General features: G+C 40.3%; 1 protein-coding gene across 1 annotated transcript in view; it reads left to right on the forward strand.

Moving 5' to 3' along the window:
• The window catches only part of gli2b (GLI family zinc finger 2b), a 94,942-nt gene extending 78,936 nt beyond the window's left edge, over positions 1 to 16,006 (forward strand). Inside the window, exons 9-14 of the mRNA XM_082155761.1 lie at positions 4,151 to 4,285; positions 7,343 to 7,492; positions 8,406 to 8,570; positions 10,350 to 10,631; positions 12,339 to 12,663; positions 13,112 to 16,006. Of these exons, the coding sequence (XP_082011887.1) occupies positions 4,151 to 4,285; positions 7,343 to 7,492; positions 8,406 to 8,570; positions 10,350 to 10,631; positions 12,339 to 12,663; positions 13,112 to 15,261 (3,207 nt within the window). The 3' untranslated portion in view covers positions 15,262 to 16,006. The remainder of the gene's footprint in view (positions 1 to 4,150; positions 4,286 to 7,342; positions 7,493 to 8,405; positions 8,571 to 10,349; positions 10,632 to 12,338; positions 12,664 to 13,111) is intronic.
• Positions 16,007 to 16,430: the final 424 nt, after the last annotated feature.

The raw sequence follows: 16,430 nt of genomic DNA on the forward strand, positions 1-16,430 counted from the left end.
GGGACCACAACCTAATGTGCTCACTTCTAAGTCAACATCTTAAATGAAATGTATCCTCATTAGTAAGCGATCTGAAGCTCTCTACATAGGCAGAAGCTCCACACGACACACACCTCACGTGAAGGTCCACACACTAATATTGTGGAGATGTGACACAATAAAAAAGAAAATAGATTTTATTATATTAATATATAATATAAATATGAAAAAAAATATTTTAAATAATCACTGCAACTTTAGTATTATATTATATTCTAGTATTAATATAAAATAGAATTTATTATATTAGTGTGCTAATATTAATATAAATAAATCAATATAATAAATATATTGTACTACATTCATTTATTATTATTGTATGGCACCTTACATTATACAAATTATACATAATTTTTTTATGTATAAAAGGTGCTACACAAATAATAATATTATAATAATAACATTTTTCATAATTTTATATTATTATTATATATTGTATTACATTAATTTATTAATATAAATATTATTACTATTATCATTACATTTGTATGGCACCTTTTATACATAATACATTTTTATGCTATAAATTTCATTTTAACATTAATATAAAATATATGTGATTGTATTATATATGATATATTTAGAATATAAGTGAATATTAATATAAAATACATGTATTATATATTAATAGTATAAAATATTTTTAATATTAAAATTGATTTCATCCGATGTTCGTTTACAGTGTATTTTAGCATAAACTTGTTTTAAAAATAGTTATAAAAAATATTTATTAATATAAACTTTAATGACATTTATTATAGCTAACTATTTTTGTTCTATCAATATTTTTCATTATATTTAAAATATTTAAAATCAGCATCTCCTGATCACTTAGATTTCCTTTCTAAGGCCGAAGCAATGCATTCTGGGATTGCTTTCTCTGTGAAATACACATATCTGTCTTGAGATCATCTATGATGCGTCATGAGGTTATGGAACAGAACTTGACGAAAAAAACGCAAAGAAACCACAGACGAAATGGCCCGTTCGTCCTGTTATGCTGAAAAAACTGTGGATTTTTCTCTCTGAAATGCTTTGTACTGATCAATGACAGGCCATGAGGCCCTCGGGAGCCCCGCGGTCCCCTGACCCGCTTCTTCACACGCACCGCGCGAGAAAAACTCCAGCTGATAAGAGCTTTACACGCGTTGGCTCGCTCACTCGCCGCGCCGTGTAAACTGTGCCAGAGCACTTCATTTTAATGAAATATTGGCCGGCCGTTATTGTCACCTGAGAGTTTTTTCTCTCTCTCTTTCTCCTTCGCGCTGCTCATCTTTTGACAAATCTGCGGCTGCTCTTGGCGGTGAGGCAGGTTGGCTCTTGATGCATGGGGAATAAGGCGGCTGCCGTCGTCTTGGGGCCAGCAGAATTGATGAAGATAGCTCACAGGGCAGAGATAAACATGCTGCAGTCAGCATGCTGTGTGTGTGTGTGTGTGTGTGTGTGTGTGTGTGAGTGTGTGAGCGTCTCCGCTACCCACAGCAGAGCACGGTCCGATCGCTCTTAACACCACACACGTGTCTCTACAAGCGCACAATTAATGTTTCGTCTTCATACTACCATTCTGGCTGAGTAAATAATATATCAGCGTTGAGGGAGTGCTGTTATAGAGCACAATAGCATTCGTCTGTCCAATGGGCCAATGTTAAGACATTGATGTTTGGTTTAATATAGGTGCAATGCCAATGTCAAATTGACGTGGAATAGTGACGACAGCTGACGTTGATATTTTGTTGGGTTTAAGTCGTGGTATTAAAGGGTTAGTTCACCTTAAAATTAATGTTATTTTATTAATTACTCGCCCTCATGTCGTTCCAAACCCATAACGTTTTTGTTCGTCTTCAGCGATAGAGAGATTTCTGTCTCTCCATTGACAGTCTACGCAACTACCACTTTAAAGCTTCAAAAAGTTCATAAAGAGAATGTAAAACTAATCCATTTGAATTGAGCGGTTTAGTCTAAATATCTTGAAGAGACTCGATCGCTTTATATGATGAACAGATTGAATTTAGGCTTTTATTCACATTTAAACATTAATGAGTGGACATAAACAGAAGCTCAACCGAACCTGCTTGACACACGAGAACAAACCTTTCTGAGGCTCAAACATGATGCGTAACATGAGAATGAACCTCATTGGTTCTTGCAGAAGCTCAAACGTGCTGCGTAACACGAGAATGAACCTCATTGGTTCTTGTTGAAGCTCAAACGTGATGCGTAACACGAAAATGAACCTCATTGGTTCTTGTTGAAGCTCACACATGATGCATAACACGAAAATGAACCTCATTGGTTCTTGTTGAAGCTCACACATGATGCGTAACACGAAAATGAACCTCATTGGTTCTTGTTGAAGCTCACACATGATGCGTAACACGAGAATGAACCTCATTGGTTCTTGTTGAAGCTCACACATGATGCATAACACGAAAATGAACCTCATTGGTTCTTGTTGAAGCTCACACATGATGCGTAACACGAAAATGAACCTCATTGGTTCTTGTTGAAGCTCACACATGATGCGTAACACGAGAATGAACCTCATTGGTTCATGTTGAAGCTCACACATGATGCGTAACACGAAAATGAACCTCATTGGTTCTTCTTGAAGCTCACACATGATGCGTAACACGAGAATGAACCTCATTGGTTCTTGTTGAAGCTCACACATGATGCATAACACGAAAATGAACCTCATTGGTTCTTGTTGAAGCTCACACATGATGCGTAACACGAAAATGAACCTCATTGGTTCTTGTTGAAGCTCACACATGATGCGTAACACGAGAATGAACCTCATTGGTTCATGTTGAAGCTCACACATGATGCGTAACACGAAAATGAACCTCATTGGTTCTTCTTGAAGCTCACACATGATGCGTAACACGAGAATGAACCTCATTGGTTCTTGTTGAAGCTCACACATGATGCATAACACGAAAATGAACCTCATTGGTTCTTGTTGAAGCTCACACATGATGCGTAACACGAGAATGAACCTCATTGGTTCTTGTTGAAGCTCACACATGATGCGTAACACGAAAATGAACCTCATTGGTTCTTGTTGAAGCTCACACATGATGCGTAACACGAGAATGAACCTCATTGGTTCTTGTTGAAGCTCACACATGATGCGTAACACGAGAATGAACCTCATTGGTTCTTGTTGAAGCTCACACATGATGCGTAACACGAGAATGAACCTCATTGGTTCTTGTTGAAGCTCACACATGATGCGTAACACGAGAATGAACCTCATTGGTTCTTGTTGAAGCTCAAACGTGCTGCGTAACACGAAAATGAACCTCATTGGTTCTTGTTGAAGCTCAAACGTGATGCGTAACACGAGAATGAACCTCATTGGTTCTTGCAGAAGAAAAAAACTATAAAACAAGCTAACTGCCCAAGTTTTGTCTGTTGATTATATACTTACTTCATATTAAGTGAACTACATCACACTCACATTCGTGCTGTTGTTTTTCTGAATAGTAACACACAAGAAAGTGTTGGAGAAGTTGATAAGCAAATGTGCAGCAGTGTGAGAGATTGCTTAAAATGTCTTACATTTTGCTTTAATGTTGCATAATTAGATTAAAAAAAATGTGACAGTGTCAATGACAAGGAAAAAATCATCCAAAGCATGATCTCGTCTAATGTAGCGTCAAACACTGGATAGTGAAATCTACATACAAACGATTTCACGAACAAATCAAGATTCATCAATCATTTTACTTCTAAAATTGATTCAAAACATGAAGTTAGCACTTAAACGTGTTAAAATGAAATTTTATGTATAGATATGAATTGTTTAAAAAAGAGAGCATCATATGTTTTCTGAGAGTGACTAAAAGCTGTACAGGAAAGCCCTTACATGGAGATGGTGTGGGCGTGTTTTATGCATATTACTATCATCAGGCATGCGATCACTCGTTTAGCGAGCTAATCTTAACAAGATTAAGAACAAATGAATGTGCATATGCATGTGTTGTGAATTAGGCTGATAAACACGAATGTTCCACACAATTAATAGTGAACGAGACCCATTTTCTCTCTCTTGCTAACAAGCCGATCCACTAAAGAGTGTTTATGCCGTCACGTTGCTGTTCCTCAGGACCACCTGGGCGGCGCACTGGACCTGAAGGAAGACTTGGACGAGTGCAAGCATGAGGCTGAGCTGGTGTACGAGACCAACTGCCACTGGGAACGCTGCAGCAAAGAGTACGACACGCAGGAACAGCTGGTGCATGTAAGTGTGTGTGTGTGTGTGTGAGTGTGTGAGAGAGTGTACAGGTTTATATTACACCCAAATGTCCCCACAAGGATAGTGAAACCTGAGCTCACCTACACTGAGGGACCAGCGCTTCCCCACGAGGAGAATGGGTTAATAAACATACTAAATTATATTTTTTTGAAAATGTAAAATGCAGAAAGTTTTGTGTTTAGGGGTCGGGTTAGTGTGTGTGTGTGTGTGTGTGTGTGTGTGTGTGTGTGTGTGAGATGGGTAGGTTTGGGGGATGGGTTAGTGTGTGTGTGTGTGTGTGTGTGTGTGTGTGTGTGTGTGTGTGTGTGTGTGTGTGTGTGTGTGTGTGTGTGTGTGTGTGATGGGTAGGTTTAGGGGTAGGGTTAGTGTGTGTGTGATGGGTAGGTTTAGGGTCGGGTTAGTGTGTGTGTGCATGTGTGTGTGTGATGGGTAAGTTTAGGGGTCGGGTTAGTGTGTGTGTGTGTGTATGATGGGTAGGTTTAGGGGTCGGGTTAGTGTGTGTGTGTGTATGATGGGTAGGGTTTGGGTTTGGGAATAGAAAATACAGTTTGCACAGTATAAAAATCTTTACGCCTATGGAGAGTCCCCGCAAAGATAGCGAAACCAAATAGTGTGCGTGCGTGTGTGTGCGTGTGTGTGCGTGTGTGTGTGTGTGTGTGTGTGTGTGTGTGTGTGTGTGTGTGTGTGTGTGTGTGTGTGTGTGTGTGTGTGTGTGTGTGTGTGTGTGTGTGTGTGTGTGTGTGTGTGTGTGTGTGTGTGTGTGTGCGTGGTTATGGGATAGTCTGACAGACGGCTGGGTTGGACACAGGTGTCAGAGCTGTGCTTGTTTGGAACAGGGTCAAGAAATCACTGAATACCAGCAGTGAAGGAGAGATGCAGAATCAACAGGCAGAATCACAATTCATCCACTTTTTATAAAGACAAGCACGAATGTACTGGGGTCACAACACCTCCACATTTTCTACACACATTTTTCTTTCCAAAAACCGCCACTTAGACAGGAACAGACCACCTCACCTGCATCTATAACGACTAGCCAGATTTGAGAATGCCGTTCTGAGAAAGCTCTTACGAGAGGCGTCCCATCTGAGGAGACTTACTTAACTTTACTGACTCAGTTCTGGCCCGGGCAGCTGAGTGGCACAAGGTATCACTGACCTCTGACCTCTTGACCTGTGACCCAAAGGCCACAGCATAAATCTGTCCCACCAGATGATCCGAATTGTTCATGTGGAACTGAGAAGGTTTAGAATACCACAGGTTAACAATATAGAGAAGAAAACAAATAGGGGAAAATACATGAAATACAGACTTACATGAGCATATTAATCAGTCCTCAGTAAATTTATTATAAATTAAATAATTTAAATGATAGATATCTGCACTTTTAAAAGTTTTTGTCTGGTAGTCATATTACTAATATTATTTTATTTATTTGTATACACATTAATGTCGTTACATTAGATCAACTGTCTGTATCTGTGTGTCTCAAATATATATATATATATATATATATATTATATTTAAATTATATTATATTATATATTTTATTATATACACAAACATAACCTACACACTCCTTTAGAGAGTGAAACAGGTCAAAGGAATTTGGATGGTGTGTTTTCACGACCGACTGGTTTCTTTGTGAAGCTTTGATGTGCTTTCCTGAGACGGGCTGATCTATCCCAGCATGCACTCTGTCCTGTGTGGGGTGACACAACTTTCTGTGGCATTCCAGCCAAGCAGTGAAGCATAGAGAAAAGAGCCCGTCCATCACACTGAAACACACACACACTCGCTGAGGAGAGCGACTGATTCACTCTCACTCTCCGCTCAGTCACTGAATGAGATCTTCACTGAATGACACTCTTGATTGTGTGTTTACACAAGCGATACACACTCTGATAACAGCTCATTATGGGCTTAAAGAGGAACAGAGGGTGCCTGTGTGTGTGTGTGTGTGTGTGTGTGTGTGTGTGTGTGTGTGTGTGTGTGTGTGTGTGTGTGTGTGTGTGTGTGTGTGTGTGTGTGTGTGTGTCTGTGTGTGTGTGTGTGTGTGTGTGTGTGTGTGTGTGTGTGTGTGTGTGTGTGTGTGTGTGTGTGTTATCAGTGATCTGGAGCAGTTCATCACGATGGAAAGTCTACAGATGTGGCCATAATGAAGCTCATTGTGGAGGAATCATATGTGTGTGGACTGTTTCTGACCCCTATATGACGATAAAAACAGAACAGAAAGTTGTTTTAGTATTAATCGACTCTTATTGAACCGATTCTATGTAGAGATTCAGACGCACAGATTCAAAAAGCATTTGCAAACTCTGTTTTGGAGTCACTTTACTACAAAAAAAGAGTTGTAAAATGCCAGACTGGAGTTCAGGCTACGATCTTGAGTGATTCATTTAGACTGGAACGTTCAGTTGATTCAGTGTTTTGACCAGTTGACACAGAGGCTTCAAGAATGAACATAAACGTGAGTGTTAGTGAAGAGAAATGATCCTGCAAGCGTTCGAGAAACACAGACACTCGGTCTAATGAATCACACTGAGGCATTTTGAAGAGAACAAATTCAGTGTACATTTCCAAGAATCCCTTAAAAGCCATTCGAGTACACAGAGAGTTTTGTTGGTAATTGAAAATCTGTGGTTCACTCAGATCTGAGGGCTCTTGTCCATCACCAGAGACACTTTTAAAAACACACTCTCTCACAATCACACACCATCACATTTCCTTATTCCCGTCTGACAGACGCAGAGAACGCAGACGCTCGTGATGGATAGCTCTGCTCTTCAATTGGCGGATAGGCAAATGGGCTCCTCAGAAGCTCAAATTGCTTTATTTTCTCAAGCTCTTGATAGATGCAGCCTTGCGTCCAAATGACGCCAATTGTGCCGTGTGTTTTATTTTTTGTGTGTGTGTGTGTGTGTGTGTGTGCACGGAACGGCCAATTAGACCTTAAACACAACGCTGACATTACAAAGGGAGGTGAGACCCGAGATTCCTGTAGCAGAATGAAACTGAATGGTTGTGTTTGTGTGTTCGCAGCACATCAATAACGAACACATCCACGGGGAGAAGAAGGAGTTCGTGTGCCGCTGGGAGGAGTGCTCTCGCGAACAGAAGCCCTTTAAAGCGCAGTACATGCTGGTGGTTCATATGCGCAGACACACCGGGGAGAAACCGCACAAGTGCACTGTGAGTCAAACGTGATTAAACTACTGCACACACACACACACACACCTATAGACATCCATAACAGGACATAACATAGACCCTCTATTGTTTATGTAAAACAATTTATTATGAATAGTACAGATTAACCCAAGCCCTAAAAGAAAAAAAAATGTATACTTTAAAAGTTTACAAGGAACACGCAAATGTACTTAAACTACAGCTGAGAAAAAAAAAATAATAATAATAATAATAATAATTTCCACATTACAGATAAAAATTTAAGTGAATTTGGATTTTTAGACTTTAAAAAATATTTTAAATATTTAACAAATAAAAATGTCCCCAAACTACAGATAAAAACCTTAAACATGAATTTTTGTACTTTATAAATATATTTTTTAAATAATAAAAAATAAATAAATAAAAACTTCCCCAAACTACAGCTTAGAAAACTTGCTTTTGTAGACTTAATAAAAAAATAAATAAAAAATAAATACTGCAAATGTCCCCCAAATACAGATACAAATCTAAGAGAACTTGCATTTAAATACTTTTATTTTATTTTATGAAAAAGTACATAAAATAAGCACAACTGTATGCACACATATGCAGATAAACATGTTAAAGGGTTTTATTTCAAGCATAATTCCCAACAGAAGAGCATGACACCAGCAACGTCAAGGTCATGGGTTATTTTCCAAGGATGTGCAGTGATGAACTCATAATAAATACCTTGAATGCAATGCAAGTTGTTTTGGATAAAAGAATCTGCCAAATGCATTCATATAAATGTGACTTTTAGCATTAAATCAGTAACAGCGTTTGTGCATATACGATACATGACTGATTTGATCATGTTTTCTTTCTGTCAGCAAACACTGGAGATTATTTGAATTCGCACAACTCTAGTAATGTGTGTGTGTGTGTGTTTCAGTTCGAGGGCTGCTCTAAGGCGTACTCTCGTCTGGAAAATCTGAAAACTCACCTGCGCTCACACACCGGAGAGAAACCCTACGTGTGTGAGCATGAGGGCTGTAACAAGGCCTTCTCCAACGCCTCGGACCGAGCCAAACACCAGAACCGCACACACTCCAACGAGGTAAACACACTCAGCTTCATTCAGATACACACGGTCATAATCATTCACACAATTGTTCTACTTAATTGTCATTCAAACATGTATATGAGGGTGAATGTCATCATATCCAGGTCACATGTCAAATCTAAATTATATATATATGGTCAAATTCTCTCTATGAACTAGTTGGTTATTAGCATGCATATTACTAGAATATTGGCTGTTTCTTACTACTCATAAAACACACATTAAAGCCTTATTCTGCATGATCATATTCTCCATCCCTGAATCATACCCAATACCTAAACTTAACAACTACCTTACTAACTATTAATAATCTGAAATTAGGAGTTTGAGGCAAAAGTCATAGTTAATAGTGAGAATTGGACCCTAAACTAAAGTGAGGCCATATATATATATATATACTGTATATATATATATATAAAATTGTTCATTGAAAAAATAAAACAGCAATACAACAAATGCTGTATAAATATTAATTTAGTAAAGTAATAAATAATATGAATATAAAAATAAAAATAATATTTTTGCACTGATATTTTCTTGCATTGAGGTTTTCATAAGTTATTTATTTATTTATTTAATTAACCATAAATTGTTAATTAAAAAAAAAAAAAAAAATGTAAAATAATATTTTAATATTTTTGCACTGATATTTTTTAGCATGGAGTGCATTGAGGTTTTCATAATTTACTGCATTACAGCCAATCAAAATACTGTAATATTATTTTATTTAATTAACCATAAATTGTTAATTGAAAATAAAAATATAAAAAATAATATTTTAATATTTTTGTATTACATTAATGAAAATTCGATTTTTTTTTCTTCTTTTCATTATGGTAATTAGATCTGGGTAATTTATTTTTAAAATATAAGAGTGACCTAGACTTCATCTTGACAAATTATGTGACATTCAAGCTGCTCATTTACATACAATGAAAGTGAATGGTGACCATAAGATTAACCTAAAAAAATTCCTTAAATTTCAGTTTGTTCCTCACACAGAGCTATTAAAAAACGTGAGGGTGAGCATCTTATAACCATATTTTAATTTCTGGGTGAACTCTTCGTCTAAACGTGGGCAGACTGCATTAGATGAGTTAGCGTCACCCGCGCGTGAGGTTCAGACGTGTGCCGCCCCAGTAGTTGTTCTTCAGAGAGAGGATCAGATAATCTACTTCACTGTGGCATTAAGGATCTGCTAACCGCCTAATGCTATGTAAATGTGCCATTTTCAGCATACACTAACAAATTTAGGCCAAAATTAGATTTGTTCACGCATTCCCTCATCATGTGTAGTGATTGCTCCTGGACGCCCAACGTTGTCCCATTAAGCAGCGACGCATGCAAGTGTGCACAATGTGTGTGTGTGTGTGTGAATAATGAGCTGTGAAGCTAATGAGTACGGCAACCCACGATACATTAGTGAGAATCAAGCACGTCCCCAGCGGAGAAACAGACCACCTGCAGACCGCGCATGGAAAATGAAACCTGGCGCCATTTCCATTCTCGGCTGATCCATCACGAGCTAAAGGAGGGAGAAAGATCATTTCATCTCAACTTTATTAGTAAACAGCCATGCATCACGAACGCTTAGCATTCGCACAATCAGTATGTCAAGCACACGCTCCGTAATTTATTCCTCTAATTGTGTATTCATCCACTGCTCCATTTGAAGATAATCTGACTTAACAGGAAGAGATAAAACTCTAATTCAAAGTCGTACATTTGACTGTTAGAGGGTCATGTGAAACTGAGAGATATTTATCTCCGCAGAAACCCTACGTGTGTAAGATCCCGGGCTGCACGAAGCGCTACACCGATCCCAGCTCGCTTCGCAAACACGTCAAAACCGTCCACGGGCCCGAAGCTCACGTCACCAAGAAACAACGCGGTGACCTTCCGTCGCGACCCCATCCGCCGAAGGAGAACGGAGAGAACGAGGCGGGGACCAAGCTGTCGGGGCGGACGGTTGAAGAGAAGCTCGAAGCCAACAGCACGACTAGAGGCGTCGAGGACTATCTGCAGGTCAAGTCTATCAAGACTGAGAACTCTATGGTAAGATCTAGTGTGAATGAGCCGATTTTGTGTACCATTATATTTGCATACGTGCATAAAGTATGTTTCTGGCCTGATTGAATGCATAACAAAATTTACAGAATGTAATTTGAATAGCAAGAGTGGTTGCATGGCTATAATCTGGACTCTCAAATATATTATTCATCGCTGATTAAATATACATTAAAATGTCCATCAGAGGTTATGCTAATCCAAACACACTAACAAAGCACGCTTGCTGTATCTGTCCATCTTTAACCACTCTCTCTACATGTGCTTCCTGCTCTCTCTTCCCTGTTTCTCTCCCATACACTTTCCGTAAGGACAGACGTTACTGAGGTGAGCGTGGATCCTGTCTTCATATCAGTCGCTCTCTACAGTTGTTTTCATCGGGCAGTTGACAAGTGACATGGATTTTGATCTTTTTTGCCAAATATCAATATATTTTTGTATGAAGGAAATTAATATGGATGTAGTTGCACATAAACATGACAAATTTATCTTATGAAAAAATTATTTACTTCAGGTTAGTGTCCTAATACACACACACACATTATTTAAACTAACTTTTATGTTAGATGTGATTAATCGATTTGACGGCACGTATACAATATATATAAAATTGTAAAATGTAATATGTAAATGCATGACCTGTTTATTATTTCATTTTAATAGACCTCAGTTTGAAAATTGGCAGCATTTTTAAATCAAATTTCTATCCACCTTTTTTTAATTTTGATGTTTCACAGCTTATGAAGAGGACAGTCACCACACAGATGTAATTATAATAATTTCATGGACAAAATCTAGCCAGCAAAATGATGAAAATATAAAGTAAAACAAAGGATTTTGTTTAAGCACAGTCGAATCCCATGTCATGTCAACTGCCCTTTTACTGAATGCATGGTAAATGTCTCATACATGATTTTCTCCTTTTGTTTACAAATTATTTTCTTTTTTTTCTAAAGGATATTCCATGAAAAGCTCACACACACAGAGCTATAAGATCAAACTTAGGATACAGCATGATAGTACACACACATTTGGGTGTTGAATTCATCACTGCGTCAAAAAATGTGGACCCCTACATTACGAGATCTGTTGACACACAGAGGGCCTCTAATTTCCCATGGGCTTTCACCCTACATATCCAGCCCAATCCCCCCACAATCCCGAGATCTAACGCTCCCGTCTGCCACTCAAGGATAAAAGCCATTAGTGGATTAATATTATATCAGTGGGACTGTTTTTGTGTCCTGAACAAATAGTGCCAGTGATCAAGCTGTGATCAAGCACGCTTCACGTGGGGACAGAATACATTTGCTTCATTCAAGGGATGTGCGGTCATATGACGTGAATACAAAGACATAGCTTACCTTATTTATGTTGAGAGCTTCCCCCTTTGTGTATTCATGCCAGGCCACATGCATAATGCACAAAGAGGTTGCCATAGGAAATAACGATTTGTCAGGCACTTAATGTAGCTTTCTGAGAAGATCGCGAGGGGGAGGAAAAAGAAGTGGGATGTCTTGAGGAAGGGTGTTTTCCCAAACCTCGAATCAGTATGCTCATTATTTGCAATTTACACTTGGGAAAGTGATTGTAAGGGTCGTGTGTTTTGCATGTTGCTGTGTCTGCATTCTGGGTCATTCTCTTCATTTAGCTTCATGGGTAATCAAACTCAAACTTCCCATCTGTCTCTCTCAGATGTATCAGTCCAGCCCTGGTGGTCAGTCATCATGTAGCAGCGAGCCGTCACCACTTGGCAGTGCCGCCCACCATGACGGTGGAGTAGAGCCGACGGGACTCAGCGGGGGCAGCATGGGAGATCTGAGCGCCCTGGATGACGCGCCCCTTGTGGATTCAACCGTCTCCACAGGAATGTTGGGCCTCCATCTTCGCAAAAACACCAGCCCTGCCCACAGACTCACGTATCTGAAGCAAGAAAAGCTGAAGTCGGTGAGGGACTCGTGCTCCTGGGCAAACCCAACTCCTCCTGCCCCCAGCACCAAGCTTCCACCCATCAATACCAGTGAGTAAACAAACCAAAACATTTTTTTTATTTAATCACATTTCCACCACTGATGCACTCCCAAAATCCAGTTTTTCTTCCTCTAAACAGAAAGGGTGCTTAAAGTGCTTGAATTTGACTTTTTAGAATTTAAGTCCTTGAAAACCCTTGAAAACAGCCATTTTTATGAAAAGATACTTGAAAAGTGCGTGAATTATAGAAAGACAATATATGTGATTTTTCATTTTCTCAATAAAAAAAATCTTTTCATTTTGTATTATTGGTTTATTTTTATTAATCCTTTTTTAGAATTTGAAAGATGATAAAGATATTGTTTGATAAGCGAGATCTCTCATTGTAGTCCTTGAAAGCCAAAAACGCAGTGCTTGAAAAGTCCTTGAAAGTCCTGGAATTTAATTTTACAGTATCTGCACGAACCCTGTCTAAACTCAGCTCTTTTCTGTTGCAGGTTCTTTATTGGAAAGTTCTGGCAGTCTGTGTGATCCAGGGCTTTCCATCTCCAGCCCGCGCCTGGGCGATCTTTGTCCTGGTGAGACTACGGTTTTAAGTCAACTGGTGGAGCGTCGGGACAGTCTGGCCAGCAACGTGAGCTCGGCTTACAACCTTAGCCGTCGTTCTTCCGGGATCTCGCCCTGCTATTCAAGCCGTCGGTCCAGCCAAACCTCACAAACTGGTGGGCGCCTTAACATCAGCTCTACCGGCTCCTATGACCCCATTTCCACCGATTTGTCTAGAAGGTCCAGTGAGGCCAGCCATTGTGGAGGAATCCCCAGTCTACTCAGTCTGACTCCTGCCCAACACTACAGACTCAAAGCCAAATATGCTGCTGCCACAGGCGGCGCACCACCAACCCCTCTACCTAATATGGACTTTATGAGCCTGAAGACTCGGATGGCCCTGTTTGGGGATGCCCATGAAATGTCCACACTCCCCATCAATCCCCCTTCAGTTCCCAGAAGGTGTAGTGATACCAGCTACGCCAACCGTAGCGTCTTGCCCCATGAGGTGACGGGAAACATCACTCGAAGAGCAAGCGACCCGGTTAGAAGAGTAGGTCCAGAGCAGTATTCCCTCCAGCAACGTTACAATAGCATGAACAATGTGAACCAGCATCCGTCGTTGCACCATCCAGCATCCGGCCGACACATTTCACAGATCAACAGCCTGTCTGAGAGTAACGTAAACCGCCACCAATATCCACCCCGACCTCCTAGCATCTCTGAGAACGTGGTGATGGAAACCATGGCGAGTGACATGGATAACCAGAACAATGATGCAATGATGTTACATGATGACATTGTTCAGTACCTTACATCTCAGAATGGAGATTCCACCCAACATCCAGGGATAACGTACCGCCACTATCCTGGACAAGGCCTCCACGGCTTTGGGTCCCTGCAGCAGTGTGATTACCAGAGACGCCTGGCCTTGGTGGAAGGCAACACGAACGCCGTAACACAACAAACGGCAGCTCCAAGCTCCCAGCAGACATTCCCAGGTTCACCCAATGCCACTAAGAGCCAGATGCCGGTGCAATGGAACGAGGTCAGTTCAGGGACAGTGGATTCATCTCACAGCCAAACCAAGCAGGGATCAGGGCGGGGAAACCTCACCGCACTCCAACAAAAACAAAACCTCAGCTCCTTTCAGAACGTCAACTCCAACCAACAAGTTGGGCTAATGAGTCACAACCTCGCTCACGCTGCCCACGTGCAACGCAATAACGAGTTTAATTCACAGAGGGTCAACCAAAGGCAACCACTACGACAGGCTAACACAGAGCAGGCTATCTTTCTGCATGGTTACCATGAGGGTTCTGCTTCAAATGATATCAGTGTAGGTTTGCTGAGCCCGTCTGGTAAAGCGCTGACGGCACAGTCTGGCAGCGTCCAGAATAACAGGGTGCGAGCTCAGCCGGTGGCTAGTCAAAGCCATGCCACTTTTAATGGAAATAATCATGGAAATTATTCCCAGATGAACATCAACCAGCAAGGCTATGTCATTCCAGCCCAGAATCCCACGCTGAGCGGAAACCATGGGCTGCTACAGCCAAGGCCGCCCACAGAACCCAAACCCTACAGCCGGCAGCTCTCAGTGCCAACGACAACTGCAGCGCAGCAACTTGGTTACCCACAATCCAACTTTAGCCCTGCATATGACACCTCTGAGGCCAGTCCTAAAAAATCGGCTGACGGCACAGATGCCAATGGTATTTTCTACACCGGACAGATTCACATGTTCGAGTCCAGCAGTCTCGGGATGACAGATGCAGTGCATATCGGGACAGAAAGCTCAATCATGGGCTCCCCAGAAACAAATCAGGTCTCGAGCACGGTGGATTCAAGCGGAGCAGAGCACCCACAGATCGACTTTGACGCCATGCTGGATGACGGCGATCACTCCAGCCTCATATCAGGAACTTTAAGCCCCACCCTCCTCCGCAGCCTATCCCAGAATTCCTCCCGTCTCACCACGCCCAGAAACTCAGTGACGTTGCCCCCGGTGCCTGCGGGAATCGCCAACATGGCCATCGGAGACATGAGCTCCATGCTGACTGCGCTCGCAGAGGAAAGCAAGTTCCTCGATATGATGTCATAGGAAGAACAGGAAACGCGAGATTAAAAGAGACAGTATGACCTGTGTGACATAATGCATTGACATTTTTTCATATCCTTTTTAAAAAGCGTATTATTCTGTATAGTATTAGTTTGGTGACATCTTTTTGTTTCGCTCAAGAAGCCATACTTTGCCTTAGACCAGTGTATGTACAGCACATACAGTATATGAACAGACAAGAGAATTTGATATGCGACAGTCCTGTATTTTTTTATACGACTTCTGAACCGACGACATGAACGCAAAGAAACAAGTGCCTCGCTGTGCACAAGCATTTGCAGGAATCACATTACTCGAGCAGAACGGGACTGTATCTTTTTCTGGCCTCTTCAGTGGAGACGGTTTTGTATATTCTGTAAATTAAATGTAATATTATGCTTCCTATCCTTGTTTGTACTAGACAGAAGAAAGGATCCGAATGAATATGCAGATAAAATATTATGTAAAATGTAAAGCTGGACAGTTGAAAGTGCGGTTCAGAATCAGAAATACCTCTTGCTTTGTTTTGAATTATTGAAGACCAGAGTGGAATCACAGGAACGTAACAGCGCTTTAAAGAAACTCTCTCGGAGAGATCCGCACAACTGATTATCTTGGACATTTGAACTCAATATACAGATAAACGTTTAAACTGTCCTGTTGTGCACAGATTCCTTTCACAGGGCTGGATCATGTAGATAACTTTTGTACATTTTTAATGAAATACAATATTGTTGTTTTTCTACTACAGTGTTGTTTGGTTCTTCATTCTACACGCAGGACATTTGTGAAGAACTCTCTGCTAATGGTTTAATGCTTTTAACTCTTTCCAAACCAGTGTTTTTTAAGTTTCCAGCCAGCGCCAGCTTTTTTGATCATTTTCCCAAAAATGTCTTGGCCCCCAGAAAGTTTTCTTGTAGGAATATCAGAGGATATATGAAGAGTTCAGATGCAAAAGCCTCTAAGTGCCATCTGAAATATTCTTCTAAAATGACATCTTTATCAAGCTCGTATATTTAAGTTCAGTAATTTCACTTTAATGACAATTAATAGGTAATTACAATGCCATTAAAGTGAAATAACTGAACATAAACATACAAGCTTGATAAAAATGATCATTCTAGAAGGAAATTTCAGATGGCACTTAGAGGCTTTTGCATCTTTTTGCATCT

This window comes from Leuciscus leuciscus (assembly GCF_965113295.1).
Source record: "Leuciscus leuciscus genome assembly, chromosome: 23".
Classification (NCBI taxonomy): Eukaryota; Metazoa; Chordata; class Actinopteri; order Cypriniformes; family Leuciscidae; genus Leuciscus; species Leuciscus leuciscus.